The 18,440-nt window shown below is 39.6% G+C and overlaps 1 protein-coding gene across 1 annotated transcript in view; it reads left to right on the forward strand.

Annotated features, from left to right (window-relative positions):
- Window positions 1-18,440, forward strand: part of LOC106562735 (transmembrane 6 superfamily member 1) — a 34,585-nt gene that overhangs the window by 3,315 nt on the left and 12,830 nt on the right. Inside the window, exons 6-9 of the mRNA XM_045689436.1 lie at window positions 182-264; window positions 480-598; window positions 1,054-1,158; window positions 1,480-1,572. Of these exons, the coding sequence (XP_045545392.1) occupies window positions 182-264; window positions 480-598; window positions 1,054-1,158; window positions 1,480-1,572 (400 nt within the window). The remainder of the gene's footprint in view (window positions 1-181; window positions 265-479; window positions 599-1,053; window positions 1,159-1,479; window positions 1,573-18,440) is intronic.

Genomic DNA, 18,440 nt, shown 5'->3' on the forward strand with positions numbered 1-18,440 from the left:
GATAATCCTGAATGAATGGTGAAAAATGATGAGTGAGAAAGTGATATACTGAAGTGCACTAATTCTGACCAGAGCTCATAGAGGTCCTAGTTATGGGCTACAACAAGGAGCCACAGTAATGATGTGTGATGTGTGTGTTGGGATGTGTGTGTTGGGATGTGTGTGTTGCCTGTCTTTGCAGGGCAAGCTACAGAGCCATTGGCCTGTACTGGGTGGGGTCCATTCTCATGCGTGTCATCGTCTACATTCCTGGAAATGTTGTGGGTGGGTACACTCAAACGAATGGATAAAATTAGACCGTTACTTTATTGAACATGCATGGCTGATATGCTTTATCCCTGAACACAATGCAAATCAGTCTCAGCACAGATCTAGTGAGATTTACACCTGGACGGACGGACGGACAGACAGAACATGTATTGTCTATCCTCAGAGAGGAACATTATTTTCACACATGCTTTTTGATCTCTCCCCACCAGGGAAGTATGGTACCCAGCTGAGCCCCCTGTTCCTGGTCCACATGCTCTACGTCGTGGTGTCGGTGTGGGCCTGCTTCCGCGTCTTCAGCCAGTCCGCCACTAGACAGGCTCGGCCAATGGTAAGAGCCCAATCCTTCAGGGTCAAAGGTCATACGATATTGCATTGTAACCTGATGCTATAATGCAACACTGCAAGTGACATAATCACACTCCATTTATCAGTAACAGGCCTACTTGTTTGAGCAATGATACATCCACCATGACTGACCACCAGGGAATTTGGTTAAAGATGCCACAGTAAAAATAGATGTTCCCAGATATTATTAGACAATTCAATGGGAATTGGCTCCTCTTGCAGAGGCCAAGTGTTTTTTGACAAAATGTTTTCATGTCAGTCTGAAGCATTTCAATCTGAAGCAATTTATTATTTTATTTTGTTCACTCAATCCTGCAAAGCTTTTTTGGTGTGCACACATCGAGCTACAAATCCTGACTTGAGCAATATCACTATCCATTAAAACAGAGAGACATTGCTGATGTTGGTGTATTTTTTAAATATTTTTTTGTCTGTCAGAGTATCATTGAGGCCCAGAGGACTACGCTGGTGGAGAGGCCCCTAGACTTTCTGTTTGTCATCTACCTCGTCCCTGCTACATTTTTCTGTGTCTTCAGAGGCCTGGTAAGAACCACAGAGACATTGCCAAACTACAGATGCCAGCCAGTTGTACTTCTAATGGATCTATGGGTTACAGTGGCGGCTGCCATGTCCCCCTCGCAATAAAGGTTAAATGGTTAAATAAAGGTAAAAACTACCTGAGAAGGATGATGGATGAAAATGTTAGAGCATGGTACTGAATGTCACTCTGAGCTGAATAAAAGCGTCTGTTACAAAAGGACCTCATCATTATAGTTAAACTCATTGCTGAAGAAAGGTTTGAGGCCCATTTAGCTGTTTAGAACTGGGTCTGATGTAACACTCATTGAACAGTGTCTGGCCTAGGTGGCCCTGGACTGCCCGACAGAGTGGTGTCAGGATTACACACAGCTATATGAGCCTTACCTGAAGGACCCCTCATCTTATCCTAAAATACAGGTAAGTAATGGAAAGGCCAAGCCATGGAGCACACTGTTATATGGATGATGGACTCATACGTTTGTCATGTCTAAAATAGAGGTGATGTTTTCCTCTCACTAAAACAGCTGTGCTGTAAACCAAACACAGCACAACATTCTAAATAACGGAAGCTTTGATACTTTAACTCTTGATTGCATTTGCATGTAGTGCGTGTCGTGCGCTGTTTAATACTAACTGTCTTGTTAAACTTAAGTTTTTCCACACGGAAATTAAAGAAAAGTTACAATTTAATTTCACTTATGGTGCGTTAGCTAACAAAGCAGGTGTCTTAGCAAGAGAAATATAGCACCGTCTTATCATTAGATCGAATGGGACGGTGTCAACCTTTACATTCATATGGGATGGAGGCCTGCTGATTTCTCCTAATGCTTTAGTGGGATCTCCCCAGCAGATAGACTAGCACATAGAATATATAAACAGCTTGACTTTAGATCACTTAGTAATAGGGTATGGAAATATCTCAACAGGTTTGAGGGTTTAGGGATGAACCATCCCTTTAAGATGGTTTAGGGATGAACCATCCCTTTAAGAGGGTTTAGGGATGAACCATCCCTTTAAGATGGTTTAGGGATGAACCATCCCTTTAAGAGGGTTTAGGGATGAACCATCCCTTTAAGAGGTTCCAGGTAATTATAAGCATGGGTAACTGCATACTTGGAATGTGCTGAAAGTGGGCGTTGCAAAATAAGTGGGTGGATCAACAGCGATGGGTTTAAAGTCATTAGGTGGATTAACAGCGATGGGTTTAACATCATTAGGTGGATTAACAGCGATGGGTTTAACATCATTAGGTGGATTAACAGCGATGGGTTTAACATCATTAGGTGGATTAACAGCGATGGGCTTAACATCATTAGGTGGATTAACAGCAATGGGCGTAACATCAGTAGGTGGATTAACAGCGATGGGCGTAACATCAGTAGGTGGATTAACAGCGATGGGCTTAACGTCATTAGGTGGATTAACAGCGATGGGCTTAACGTCATTAGGTGGATTAACAGCGATGGGCGTAACGTCAGTAGGTGGATTAACAGCGATGGGCGTAACATCATTAGGTGGATTAACAGCGATGGGTTTAACATCATTAGGTGGATTAACAGCGATGGGTTTAACATCAATAGGTGGATTAACAGCGATGGGCGTAACATCATTAGGTGGATTAACAGCAATGGGTTTAACATCATTAGGTGGATTAACAGCAATGGGTTTAACATCATTAGGTGGATTAACAGTGATGAGTGTAACATCAGCGCTCCATTATCGGTTAAACCGGCCATAGCCAGGTGCACCGCGGGTCAGTTTAATGTTTACATAGCAGGTTAGGAGAATTAACCTAGCAGGTTAGGATAATTAACCTGGCAAGTTAGGATAATTAAACTGGCAAGTTAGGATAATTAAACTGGCAAGTTAGGAGAATTAACCTGGCAGGTTAGGAGAATTAACCTGGCGGGTTAGGAGAATTAACGTGGCGGGTTAGGAGAATTAACGTGGCAGGTTAGGAGAATTAACGTGGCAGGTTAGGAGAATTAACGTGGCAGGTTAGGAGAATTAACGTGGCAGGTTAGGAGAATTAACGTGGCAGGTTAGGAGAATTAACGTGGCAGGTTAGGAGAATTAACGTGGCAGGTTAGGAGAATTAACGTGGCAGGTTAGGAGAATTAACGTGGCAGGTTAGGAGAATTAACGTGGCAGGTTAGGAGAATTAACGTGGCAGGTTAGGAGAATTAACCTGGCAGGTTAGGAGAATTAACCTGGCAGGTTAGGAGAATTAACCTGGCAGGTTAGGAGAATTAACCTGGCAGGTTAGGAGAATTAACCTGGCAGGTTAGGATTATTAACCTGGCAGGTTAGGATTATTAACCTGGCAGGTTAGGATTATTAACGTGGCAGGTTAGGAAAAATAACGTGGCAGGTTAGGATTCTTAACCTGGCAGGTTAGGATTATTAACGTGGCAGGTTAGGATTATTAACGTGGCAGGTTAGGATTATTAACGTGGCAGGTTAGGATTATTAACGTGGCAGGTTAGGATTATTAACGTGGCAGGTTAGGATTATTAACGTGGCAGGTTAGGATTATTAAGGTGTCAGGTTAGGATTATTAACGTGTCAGGTTAGGATTATTAACGTAGCAGGTTAGGAGAATTAACGTAGCAGGATAGGAGAATTAACGTAGCAGGTTAGGAGAATTAACGTAGCAGGTTAGGAGAATTAACGTAGCAGGTTAGGAGAATTAACTTAGCAGGTTAGGAGAATTAACGTAGCAGGTTAGGAGAATTAACGTAGCAGGTTAGGAGAATTAACGTAGCAGGTTAGGAGAATTAACGTGGCAGGTTAGAAGAATTAACGTGGCAGGTTAGGATAATTAACGTGTCAGGTTAGGATAATTAACGTGTCAGGTTAGGATAATTAACGTGTCAGGTTAGGATAATTAACGTGTCAGGTTAGGATAATTAACGTGTCAGGTTAGGATAATTAACGTGTCAGGTTAGGATAATTAAACTAGCAGGTTAGGAGAATTAACGTGGCAGGTTAGGAGAATTAACGTGGCAGGTTAGGAGAATTAACGTGGCAGGTTAGGAGAATTAACGTGGCAGGTTAGGAGAATTAACGTGTCAGGTTTAGGATAATTAACATGGCAGGTTAGGATAATTAACGTGGCAGGTTAGGATAATTAACGTGGCAGGTTAGGATAATTAACGTGTCAGGTTAGGAGAATTAACGTGGCAGGTTAGGGTAATTAACGTGTCAGGTTTAGGATAATTAACATAGCAGGTTAGGAGAAATAACGTGGCAGGTTAGGAGAATTAACGTGACAGGTTAGGATAATTAACGTAGCAGGTTAGGATAATTAACGTGTCAGGTTAGGATAATTAACGTGTCAGGTTAGGAGAATTAACGTGGCAGGTTAGGGTAATTAACGTGTCAGGTTTAGGATAATTAACATAACAGGTTAGGAGAATTAACGTGGCAGGTTAGGAGAATTAACGTGACATGTTAGGATAATTAACGTGTCAGGTTAGGATAATTAACGTGTCAGGTTAGGATAATTAACGTGTCAGGTTAGGATAATTAACGTGTCAGGTTAGGATAATTAAACTAGTAGGTTAGGAGAATTAACGTGGCAGGTTAGGATAATTAACGTGGCAGGTTAGGAGAATTAACGTGGCAGGTTAGGAGAATTAACGTGGCAGGTTAGGAGAATTAACGTGTCAGGTTTAGGATAATTAACATGGCAGGTTAGGATAATTAACGTGGCAGGTTAGGATAATTAACGTGGCAGGTTAGGATAATTAACGTGTCAGGTTAGGAGAATTAACGTGGCAGGTTAGGGTAATTAACGTGTCAGGTTTAGGATAATTAACATAGCAGGTTAGGAGAAATAACGTGGCAGGTTAGGAGAATTAACGTGACAGGTTAGGATAATTAACGTAGCAGGTTAGGATAATTAACGTGTCAGGTTAGGATAATTAACGTGTCAGGTTAGGAGAATTAACGTGGCAGGTTAGGGTAATTAACGTGTCAGGTTTAGGATAATTAACATAACAGGTTAGGAGAATTAACGTGGCAGGTTAGGAGAATTAACGTGACATGTTAGGATAATTAACGTAGCAGGTTAGGATAATTAACGTGTCAGGTTAGGATAATTAACATAGCAGGTTAGGATAATTAACGTGTCAGGTTAGGATAATTAACGTGTCAGGTTAGGATAATTAACGTAGCAGGTTAGGATAATTAACCTAGCAGGTTAGGATTATTAACGTAGCAGGTTAGGAGAATTAACGTGGCAGGTTTAGGATAATTAACGTGTCAGGTTTAGGAGAATTAACGTGTCAGGTTAGGAGAATTAATGTAGCAGGCTAGGATAATTAACGTGTCAGGTTAGGATAATTAACGTGGCAGGTTAGGATAATTAACATGTCAGATTAGGAGAATTAACGTGGCAGGTTAGGATAATTAACGTGGCAGGTTAGGAGAATTAACGTGTCAGGTTAGGATAATTAACGTGTCAGGTTAGGATAATTAACATAGCAGGTTAGGAGAATTAACGTGGCAGGTTAGGATAATTAACGTGACAGGTTAGGACAATTAAAGTAGCAGGTTAGGATAATTAACATGTCAGGTTAGGAGAATTAACGTGTCAGGTTAGGATAATTAACGTAGCAGGTTAGGAGAATTAACGTGTCAGGTTAGGAGAATTAACGTGTCAGGTTAGGAGAATTAACGTGTCAGGTTAGGAGAATTAACGTGGCAGGTTAGGATAATTAACGTGGCAGGTTAGGAGAATTAACGTGGCAGGTTAGGATAATTAACGTGGCAGGTTAGGAGAATTAACGTGTCAGGTTAGGAGAATTAACGTGGCAGGTTAGGATAATTAACGTGTCAGGTTAGGAGAATTAACGTGGCAGGTTAGGGTAATTAACGTGTCAGGTTTAGGATAATTAACATAGCAGGTTAGGATAATTAACGTAGAAGGTTAGGATAATTAACGTGACAGGTTAGGATAATTAACGTAGAAGGTTAGGATAATTAACGTGTCAGGTTAGGATAATTAACGTGTCAGGTTAGGACAATTAACATAGCAGGTTAGGATAATTAACGTGTCAGGTTAGGATAATTAACGTGTCAGGTTAGGATAATTAACGTAGCAGGTTAGGATAATTAACCTAGCAGGTTAGGATTATTAACGTAGCAGGTTAGGATAATTAACATGTCAGGTTAGGAGAATTAACGTAGCAGGTTAGGAGAATTAACGTGTCAGGTTAGGATAATTAACGTGGCAGGTTAGGATAATTAACATGTCAGATTAGGAGAATTAACGTGGCAGGTTAGGGTAATTAACGTGTCAGGTTTAGGATAATTAACATAGCAGGTTAGGATAATTAACGTAGAAGGTTAGGATAATTAACGTGACAGGTTAGGATAATTAACGTAGAAGGTTAGGATAATTAACGTGTCAGGTTAGGATAATTAACGTGTCAGGTTAGGACAATTAACATAGCAGGTTAGGATAATTAACGTGTCAGGTTAGGATAATTAACGTGTCAGGTTAGGATAATTAACGTAGCAGGTTAGGATAATTAACCTAGCAGGTTAGGATTATTAACGTAGCAGGTTAGGATAATTAACATGTCAGGTTAGGAGAATTAACGTAGCAGGTTAGGAGAATTAACGTGTCAGGTTAGGAGAATTAACGTGTCAGGTTAGGATAATTAACATGTCAGGTTAGGAGAATTAACGTAGCAGGTTAGGATAATTAACGTGTCAGGTTAGGATAATTAACGTGTCAGGTTAGGATAATTAACGTGTCAGGTTAGGATAATTAACGTAGCAGGTTAGGAGAATTAACGTGTCAGGTTAGGAGAATTAACGTGTCAGGTTAGGATAATTAACATGTCAGGTTTAGGAGAATTAACGTGTCAGGTTAGGAGAATTAATGTAGCAGGCTAGGATAATTAACGTGTCAGGTTAGGACAATTAACGTGGCAGGTTAGGATAATTAACATGTCAGTTTAGGAGAATTAACGTGGCAGGTTAGGATAATTAACGTGGCAGGTTAGGAGAATTAACGTGTCAGGTTAGGAGAATTAACATGGCAGGTTAGGATAATTAACGTGGCAGGTTAGGAGAATTAACGTGTCAGGTTAGGAGAATTAACGTGGCAGGTTAGGATAATTAACGTGTCAGGTTAGGAGAATTAACGTGGCAGGTTAGGGTAATTAACGTGTCAGGTTTAGGATAATTAACATAGCAGGTTAGGAGAATTAACGTGGCAGGTTAGGAGAATTAACGTGACAGGTTAGGATAATTAACGTAGAAGGTTAGGATAATTAACGTGTCAGGTTAGGATAATTAACGTGTCAGGTTAGGATAATTAACATAGCAGGTTAGGATAATTAACGTGTCAGGTTAGGATAATTAACGTGTCAGGTTAGGATTATTAACGTAGCAGGTTAGGAGAATTAACGTGGCAGGTTTAGGATAATTAACGTGTCAGGTTAGGAGAATTAACGTGGCAGGTTAGGATAATTAACGTGTCTCGTTAGGAGAATTAACGTGGCAGGTTAGGAGAATTAACCTAGCAGGTTAGGATAATTAACGTGTCAGGTTAGGAGAATTAACATAGCAGGTTAGGAGAATTAACGTCTCAGGTTAGGATAATTAACGTGGCAGGTTAGGAGAATTAACGTGGCAGGTTAGGAGAATTAACGTGTCAGGTTTAGGATAATTAACATAGCAGGTTAGGATAATTAACGTGGCAGGTTAGGATAATTAACGTGGCAGGTTAGGATAATTAACGTGGCAGGTTAGGATAATAACGTGGCAGGTTAGGATAATTAATGTGGCAGGTTAGGATTATTAACGTGGCAGGTTAGGAGAATTAACATAGCAGGTTAGGAGAATTAACGTCTCAGGTTAGGATAATTAACGTGTCAGGTTAGGATAATTAACGTAGCAGGTTAGGATAATTAACCTAGCAGGTTAGGATTATTAACGTAGCAGGTTAGGAGAATTAACGTGGCAGGTTTAGGATAATTAACGTGTCAGGTTAGGAGAATTAACGTGGCAGCTTAGGATAATTAACGTGTCAGGTTAGGAGAATTAACGTGGCAGGTTAGGAGAATTAACCTAGCAGGTTAGGATAATTAACGTGTCAGGTTAGGAGAATTAATATAGCAGGTTAGGATAATTAACGTGTCAGGTTAGGAGAATTAACATAGCAGGTTAGGATAATTAACCTAGCAGGTCAGTATAATTAACGTGGCAGGTTAGGATAAATAACGTGGCAGGTTAGGATAATTAACGTGTCAGGTTAGGATAATTAACGTAGCAGGTTAGGAGAATTAACGTGTCAGGTTAGGATAATTAACGTGTCAGGTTAGGAGAATTAACGTGGCAGGTTAGGATAATTAACGTGTCAGGTTAGGATAATTAACGTGTCAGGTTAGGATAATTAACGTAGCAGGTTAGGAGAATTAACGTGTCAGGTTAGGAGAATTAACATGTCAGGTTTAGGAGAATTAACGTGTCAGGTTAGGAGAATTAATGTAGCAGGCTAGGATAATTAACGTGTCAGGTTAGGATAATTAACGTGGCAGGTTAGGATAATTAACATGTCAGATTAGGAGAATTAACGTGGTAGGTTAGGATAATTAACGTGGCAGGTTAGGAGAATTAACGTGTCAGGTTAGGATAATTAACGTGTCAGGTTAGGATAATTAACATAGCAGGTTAGGAGAATTAACGTGGCAGGTTAGGATAATTAACGTGACAGGTTAGGACAATTAACGTAGCAGGTTAGGATAATTAACATGTCAGGTTAGGAGAATTAACGTGTCAGGTTAGGATAATTAACGTAGCAGGTTAGGAGAATTAACGTGTCAGGTTAGGAGAATTAACGTGTCAGGTTAGGATAATTAACGTGTCAGGTTAGGAGAATTAATGTAGCAGGTTAGGATAATTAACGTGTCAGGTTAGGATAATTAACGTGTCAGGTTAGGATAATTAACGTAGCAGGTTAGGAGAATTAACGTGTCAGGTTAGGAGAATTAACGTGTCAGGTTAGGATAATTAACATGTCAGGTTTAGGAGAATTAACGTGTCAGGTTAGGAGAATTAATGTAGCAGGCTAGGATAATTAACGTGTCAGGTTAGGATAATTAACGTGGCAGGTTAGGATAATTAACATGTCAGATTAGGAGAATTAACGTGGCAGGTTAGGATAATTAACGTGGCAGGTTAGGAGAATTAACGTGTCAGGTTAGGAGAATTAACGTGGCAGGTTAGGATAATTAACGTGGCAGGTTAGGAGAATTAACGTGTCAGGTTAGGAGAATTAACGTGGCAGGTTAGGATAATTAACGTGTCAGGTTAGGAGAATTAACGTGGCAGGTTAGGGTAATTAACGTGTCAGGTTTAGGATAATTAACATAGCAGGTTAGGAGAATTAACGTGGCAGGTTAGGAGAATTAACGTGACAGGTTAGGATAATTAACGTAGAAGGTTAGGATAATTAACGTGTCAGGTTAGGATAATTAACGTGTCAGGTTAGGACAATTAACATAGCAGGTTAGGATAATTAACGTGTCAGGTTAGGATAATTAACGTGTCAGGTTAGGATAATTAACGTAGCAGGTTAGGATAATTAACCTAGCAGGTTAGGATTATTAACGTAGCAGGTTAGGATAATTAACATGTCAGGTTAGGAGAATTAACGTAGCAGGTTAGGAGAATTAACGTGTCAGGTTAGGAGAATTAACGTGTCAGGTTAGGATAATTAACATGTCAGGTTAGGAGAATTAACGTAGCAGGTTAGGATAATTAACGTGTCAGGTTAGGATAATTAACGTGTCAGGTTAGGATAATTAACGTGTCAGGTTAGGATAATTAACGTAGCAGGTTAGGAGAATTAACGTGTCAGGTTAGGAGAATTAACGTGTCAGGTTAGGATAATTAACATGTCAGGTTTAGGAGAATTAACGTGTCAGGTTAGGAGAATTAATGTAGCAGGCTAGGATAATTAACGTGTCAGGTTAGGATAATTAACGTGGCAGGTTAGGAGAATTAACGTGTCAGGTTAGGAGAATTAACGTGGCAGGTTAGGAGAATTAACGTGTCAGGTTAGGAGAATTAACGTGGCAGGTTAGGATAATTAACGTGTCAGGTTAGGAGAATTAACGTGGCAGGATAGGGTAATTAACGTGTCAGGTTTAGGATAATTAACATAGCAGGTTAGGAGAATTAACGTGGCAGGTTAGGAGAATTAACGTGACAGGTTAGGATAATTAACGTGTCAGGTTAGGATAATTAACGTGTCAGGTTAGGATAATTAACGTGTCAGGTTAGGATAATTAACATAGCAGGTTAGGATAATTAACGTGTCAGGTTAGGATAATTAACGTGTCAGGTTAGGATAATTAACGTAGCAGGTTAGGATAATTAACCTAGCAGGTTAGGATTATTAACGTAGCAGGTTAGGAGAATTAACGTGGCAGGTTTAGGATAATTAACGTGTCAGGTTAGGAGAATTAACGTGGCAGGTTAGGATAATTAACGTGTCTCGTTAGGAGAATTAACGTGGCAGGTTAGGAGAATTAACCTAGCAGGTTAGGATAATTAACGTGTCAGGTTAGGAGAATTAACATAGCAGGTTAGGAGAATTAACGTCTCAGGTTAGGATAATTAACGTGGCAGGTTAGGAGAATTAACGTGGCAGGTTAGGAGAATTAACGTGTCAGGTTTAGGATAATTAACATAGCAGGTTAGGATAAACAACGTGGCAGGTTAGGATAATTAACGTGGCAGGTTAGGATAATTAACGTGGCAGGTTAGGATAATAACGTGGCAGGTTAGGATAATTAAAGTGGCAGGTTAGGATTATTAACGTGGCAGGTTAGGAGAATTAACATAGCAGGTTAGGAGAATTAACGTCTCAGGTTAGGATAATTAACGTGGCAGGTTAGGAGAATTAACGTGGCAGGTTAGGAGAATTAACGTGGCAGGTTAGGAGAATTAACGTGTCAGGTTTAGGATAATTAACATAGCAGGTTAGGATAATTAACGTGGCAGGTTAGGATAATTAACGTGGCAGGTTAGGATAATTAACGTGGCAGGTTAGGATAATAACGTGGCAGGTTAGGATTATTAACGTGGCAGGTTAGGATTATTAACGTGGCAGGTTAGGAGAATTAACATAGCAGGTTAGGAGAATTAACGTCTCAGGTTAGGATAATTAACGTGGCAGGTTAGGAGAATTAACGTGGCAGGTTATGAGAATTAACGTGGCAGGTTAGGAGAATTAACGTGTCAGGTTTAGGATAATTAACATAGCAGGTTAGGATAATTAACGTGGCAGGTTAGGATAATTAACGTGGCAGGTTAGGATAATTAACGTGGCAGGTTAGGAGAATTAACGTGGCAGGTTAGGATAATTAAAGTGGCAGGTTAGGATTATTAACGTGGCAGGTTAGGAGAATTAACGTGGCAGGTTAGGAGAATTAACGTGTCAGGTTAGGAGAATTAACATAGCAGGTTAGGATAATTAACCTAGCAGGTCAGTATAATTAACGTGGCAGGTTAGGATAATTAACATGGCAGGTTAGGATAATTAACGTGTCAGGTTAGGATAATTAACGTAGCAGGTTAGGAGAATTAAAGTGTCAGGTTAGGATAATTAACGTGTCAGGTTAGGAGAATTATCGTGGCAGGTTAGGATAATTAACGTGTCAGGTTAGGATAATTAACGTGTCAGGTTAGGATAATTAACGTAGCAGGTTAGGAGAATTAACGTGTCAGGTTAGGATAATTAACATAGCAGGTTAGGATAATTAACGTGGCAGGTTAGGATAATTAACGTGGCAGGTTAGGATAATTAACGTGGCAGGTTAGGATAATTAACGTGGCAGGTTAGGATAATTAACGTGGCAGGTTAGGATAATTAACGTGTCAGGTTAGGATAATTAACGTAGCAGGTTAGGAGAATTAACGTGTCAGGTTAGGAGAATTAACGTGTCAGGTTAGGATAATTAACATGTCAGGTTTAGGAGAATTAACGTGTCAGGTTAGGAGAATTAATGTAGCAGGCTAGGATAATTAACGTGTCAGGTTAGGATAATTAACGTGGCAGGTTAGGATAATTAACATGTCAGATTAGGAGAATTAACGTGGCAGGTTAGGAGAATTAACGTGGCAGGTTAGGATAATTAACGTGTCAGGTTAGGATAATTAACGTAGCAGGTTAGGAGAATTAACGTGTCAGGTTAGGAGAATTAACGTGTCAGGTTAGGATAATTAACATGTCAGGTTTAGGAGAATTAACGTGTCAGGTTAGGAGAATTAATGTAGCAGGCTAGGATAATTAACGTGTCAGGTTAGGATAATTAACGTGGCAGGTTAGGATAATTAACATGTCAGATTAGGAGAATTAACGTGGCAGGTTAGGAGAATTAACGTGTCAGGTTAGGAGAATTAATGTAGCAGGCTAGGATAATTAACGTGTCAGGTTAGGATAATTAACGTGGCAGGTTAGGAGAATTAACGTGTCAGGTTAGGAGAATTAACGTGGCAGGTTAGGAGAATTAACGTGTCAGGTTAGGAGAATTAACGTGGCAGGTTAGGATAATTAACGTGTCAGGTTAGGAGAATTAACGTGGCAGGATAGGGTAATTAACGTGTCAGGTTTAGGATAATTAACATAGCAGGTTAGGAGAATTAACGTGGCAGGTTAGGAGAATTAACGTGACAGGTTAGGATAATTAACGTAGAAGGTTAGGATAATTAACGTGTCAGGTTAGGATAATTAACGTGTCAGGTTAGGATAATTAACATAGCAGGTTAGGATAATTAACGTGTCAGGTTAGGATAATTAACGTGTCAGGTTAGGATAATTAACGTAGCAGGTTAGGATAATTAACCTAGCAGGTTAGGATTATTAACGTAGCAGGTTAGGAGAATTAACGTGGCAGGTTTAGGATAATTAACGTGTCAGGTTAGGAGAATTAACGTGGCAGGTTAGGATAATTAACGTGTCTCGTTAGGAGAATTAACGTGGCAGGTTAGGAGAATTAACCTAGCAGGTTAGGATAATTAACGTGTCAGGTTAGGAGAATTAACATAGCAGGTTAGGAGAATTAACGTCTCAGGTTAGGATAATTAACGTGGCAGGTTAGGAGAATTAACGTGGCAGGTTAGGAGAATTAACGTGTCAGGTTTAGGATAATTAACATAGCAGGTTAGGATAAACAACGTGGCAGGTTAGGATAATTAACGTGGCAGGTTAGGATAATTAACGTGGCAGGTTAGGATAATAACGTGGCAGGTTAGGATAATTAAAGTGGCAGGTTAGGAGAATTAACATAGCAGGTTAGGAGAATTAACGTCTCAGGTTAGGATAATTAACGTGGCAGGTTAGGAGAATTAACGTGGCAGGTTAGGAGAATTAACATAGCAGGTTAGGAGAATTAACGTCTCAGGTTAGGATAATTAACGTGGCAGGTTAGGAGAATTAACGTGGCAGGTTAGGAGAATTAACGTGGCAGGTTAGGAGAATTAACGTGTCAGGTTTAGGATAATTAACATAGCAGGTTAGGATAATTAACGTGGCAGGTTAGGATAATTAACGTGGCAGGTTAGGATAATTAACGTGGCAGGTTAGGATAATAACGTGGCAGGTTAGGATTATTAACGTGGCAGGTTAGGATTATTAACGTGGCAGGTTAGGAGAATTAACATAGCAGGTTAGGAGAATTAACGTCTCAGGTTAGGATAATTAACGTGGCAGGTTAGGAGAATTAACGTGGCAGGTTATGAGAATTAACGTGGCAGGTTAGGAGAATTAACGTGTCAGGTTTAGGATAATTAACATAGCAGGTTAGGATAATTAACGTGGCAGGTTAGGATAATTAACGTGGCAGGTTAGGATAATTAACGTGGCAGGTTAGGATAATTAACGTGGCAGGTTAGGATAATTAAAGTGGCAGGTTAGGATTATTAACGTGGCAGGTTAGGAGAATTAACGTGGCAGGTTAGGAGAATTAACGTGTCAGGTTAGGAGAATTAACATAGCAGGTTAGGATAATTAACCTAGCAGGTCAGTATAATTAACGTGGCAGGTTAGGATAATTAACATGGCAGGTTAGGATAATTAACGTGTCAGGTTAGGATAATTAACGTAGCAGGTTAGGAGAATTAAAGTGTCAGGTTAGGATAATTAACGTGTCAGGTTAGGAGAATTATCGTGGCAGGTTAGGATAATTAACGTGTCAGGTTAGGATAATTAACGTGTCAGGTTAGGATAATTAACGTAGCAGGTTAGGAGAATTAACGTGTCAGGTTAGGATAATTAACATAGCAGGTTAGGATAATTAACGTGGCAGGTTAGGATAATTAACGTGGCAGGTTAGGATAATTAACGTGGCAGGTTAGGATAATTAACGTGGCAGGTTAGGATAATTAACGTGGCAGGTTAGGATAATTAACGTGTCAGGTTAGGATAATTAACGTAGCAGGTTAGGAGAATTAACGTGTCAGGTTAGGAGAATTAACGTGTCAGGTTAGGATAATTAACATGTCAGGTTTAGGAGAATTAACGTGTCAGGTTAGGAGAATTAATGTAGCAGGCTAGGATAATTAACGTGTCAGGTTAGGATAATTAACGTGGCAGGTTAGGATAATTAACATGTCAGATTAGGAGAATTAACGTGGCAGGTTAGGATAATTAACGTGGCAGGTTAGGAGAATTAACGTGTCAGGTTAGGAGAATTAACGTGGCAGGTTAGGATAATTAACGTGGCAGGTTAGGAGAATTAACGTGGCAGGTTAGGAGAATTAACGTGGCAGGTTAGGATAATTAACGTGTCAGGTTAGGAGAATTAACGTGGCAGGTTAGGGTAATTAACGTGTCAGGTTTAGGATAATTAACATAGCAGGTTAGGAGAATTAACGTGGCAGGTTAGGAGAATTAACGTGACAGGTTAGGATAATTAACGTAGCAGGTTAGGATAATTAACGTGTCAGGTTAGGATAATTAACGTGTCAGGTTAGGATAATTAACATAGCAGGTTAGGATAATTAACGTGTCAGGTTAGGATAATTAACGTGTCAGGTTAGGATAATTAACGTAGCAGGTTAGGATAATTAACCTAGCAGGTTAGGATTATTAAGGTAGCAGGTTAGGAGAATTAACGTGGCAGGTTTAGGATAATTAACGTGTCAGGTTAGGAGAATTAACGTGGCAGGTTAGGATAATTAACGTGTCAGATTAGGAGAATTAACGTGGCAGGTTAGGAGAATTAACCTAGCAGGTTAGGATAATTAACGTGTCAGGTTAGGAGAATTAACATAGCAGGTTAGGAGAATTAACGTCTCAGGTTAGGATAATTAACGTGGCAGGTTAGGAGAATTAACGTGTCAGGTTAGGATAATTAACATAGCAGGTTAGGATAATTAACGTGGCAGGTTAGGATAATTAACGTGGCAGGTTAGGATAATTAACGTGGCAGGTTAGGATAATTAACGTGGCAGGTTAGGATAATTAACGTGTCAGGTTAGGATAATTAACGTGTCAGGTTAGGATAATTAACGTAGCAGGTTAGGAGAATTAACGTGTCAGGTTAGGAGAATTAACGTGTCAGGTTAGGATAATTAACATGTCAGGTTTAGGAGAATTAACGTGTCAGGTTAGGAGAATTAATGTAGCAGGCTAGGATAATTAACGTGTCAGGTTAGGATAATTAACGTGGCAGGTTAGGATAATTAACATGTCAGATTAGGAGAATTAACGTGGCAGGTTAGGAGAATTAACGTGGCAGGTTAGGGTAATTAACGTGTCAGGTTTAGGATAATTAACATAGCAGGTTAGGAGAATTAACGTGGCAGGTTAGGAGAATTAACGTGACAGGTTAGGATAATTAACGTAGCAGGTTAGGATAATTAACGTGGCAGGTTAGGATAATTAACGTGTCAGGTTAGGATAATTAACATAGCAGGTTAGGATAATTAACGTGTCAGGTTAGGATAATTAACGTGTCAGGTTAGGATAATTAACGTAGCAGGTTAGGATAATTAACCTAGCAGGTTAGGATTATTAACGTAGCAGGTTAGGAGAATTAACGTGGCAGGTTTAGGATAATTAACGTGTCAGGTTAGGAGAATTAACGTGGCAGGTTAGGATAATTAACGTGTCAGGTTAGGAGAATTAACGTGGCAGGTTAGGAGAATTAACCTAGCAGGTTAGGATAATTAACGTGTCAGGTTAGGAGAATTAACATAGCAGGTTAGGAGAATTAACATCTCAGGTTAGGATAATTAACGTGGCAGGTTAGGAGAATTAACGTGGCAGGTTAGGAGAATTAACGTGGCAGGTTAGGAGAATTAACGTGTCAGGTTTAGGATAATTAACATAGCAGGTTAGGATAATTAACGTGGCAGGTTAGGATAATTAACGTGGCAGGTTAGGATAATTAACGTGGCAGGTTAGGATAATAACGTGGCAGGTTAGGATTATTAACGTGGCAGGTTAGGATTATTAACGTGGCAGGTTAGGAGAATTAACATAGCAGGTTAGGAGAATTAACGTCTCAGGTTAGGATAATTAACGTGGCAGGTTAGGAGAATTAACGTGGCAGGTTAGGAGAATTAACGTGGCAGGTAAGGAGAATTAACCTGTCAGGTTTAGGATAATTAACATAGCAGGTTAGGATAATTAACGTGGCAGGTTAGGATAATTAACGTGGCAGGTTAGGATAATTAACGTGGCAGGTTAGGATAATTAAAGTGGCAGGTTAGGATTATTAACGTGGCAGGTTAGGAGAATTAACGTGGCAGGTTAGGAGAATTAACGTGTCAGGTTAGGAGAATTAACATAGCAGGTTAGGATAATTAACCTAGCAGGTCAGTATAATTAACGTGGCAGGTTAGGATAATTAACATGGCAGGTTAGGATAATTAACGTGTCAGGTTAGGATAATTAACGTAGCAGGTTAGGAGAATTAACGTGTCAGGTTAGGATAATTAACGTGTCAGGTTAGGAGAATTAACGTGGCAGGTTAGGATAATTAACGTGTCAGGTTAGGATAATTAACGTGTCAGGTTAGGATAATTAACGTAGCAGGTTAGGAGAATTAACGTGTCAGGTTAGGATAATTAACGTGGCAGGTTAGGAGAATTAACGTGGCAGGTTAGGAGAATTAACGTGGCAGGTTAGGAGAATTAACGTGTCAGGTTTAGGATAATTAACATAGCAGGTTAGGATAATTAACGTGGCAGGTTAGAATAATTAACGTGGCAGGTTAGGATAATTAACGTGGCAGGTTAGGATAATTAACGTGTCAGGTTAGGAGAATTAACGTGGCAGGTTAGGGTAATTAACGTGTCAGGTTTAGGATAATTAACATAGCAGGTTAGGAGAATTAATGTGGCAGGTTAGGAGAATTAACGTGACAGGTTAGGATAATTAACGTAGCAGGTTAGGATAATTAACGTGTCAGGTTAGGATAATTAACGTGTCAGATTAGGATAATTAACGTGGCAGGTTAGGATAATTAACGTGGCAGGTTAGGAGAATTAACGTGACATGTTAGGATAATTAACGTAGCAGGTTAGGATAATTAACGTGTCAGGTTAGGATAATTAACATAGCAGGTTAGGATAATTAACGGGTCAGGTTAGGATAATTAACGTGTCAGGTTAGGATAATTAACGTAGCAGGTTAGGATAATTAACCTAGCAGGTTAGGATTATTAACGTAGCAGGTTAGGAGAATTAACGTGGCAGGTTTAGGATAATTAACGTGTCAGGTTAGGAGAATTAACGTGGCAGGTTAGGATAATTAATGTGTCAGGTTATGAGAATTAACGTGGCAGGTTAGGAGAATTAACCTAGCAGGTTAGGATAATTAACGTGTCAGGTTAGGAGAATTAACATAGCAGGTTAGGATAATTAACGTGTCAGGTTAGGAGAATTAACATAGCAGGTTAGGATAATTAACCTAGCAGGTCAGTATAATTAACGTGGCAGGTTAGGATAATTAACGTGGCAGGTTAGGATAATTAACGTGTCAGGTTAGGATAATTAACGTAGCAGGTTAGGAGAATTAACGTGTCAGGTTAGGAGAATTAACGTGGCAGGTTAGGATAATTAACGTGGCAGGTTAGAATAATTAACGTGTCAGGTTAGGATAATTAACGTGTCAGGTTAGGATAATTAACGTAGCAGGTTAGGAGAATTAACGTGTCAGGTTAGGATAATTAACGTGGCAGGTTAGGATAATTAACGTGTCAGGTTAGGAGAATTAACATAGCAGGTTAGGATAATTAACCTAGCAGGTCAGT

This window comes from Salmo salar, chromosome ssa11 (genome assembly GCF_905237065.1).
Source record: "Salmo salar chromosome ssa11, Ssal_v3.1, whole genome shotgun sequence".
NCBI classification, from domain to species: domain Eukaryota; kingdom Metazoa; phylum Chordata; class Actinopteri; order Salmoniformes; family Salmonidae; genus Salmo; species Salmo salar.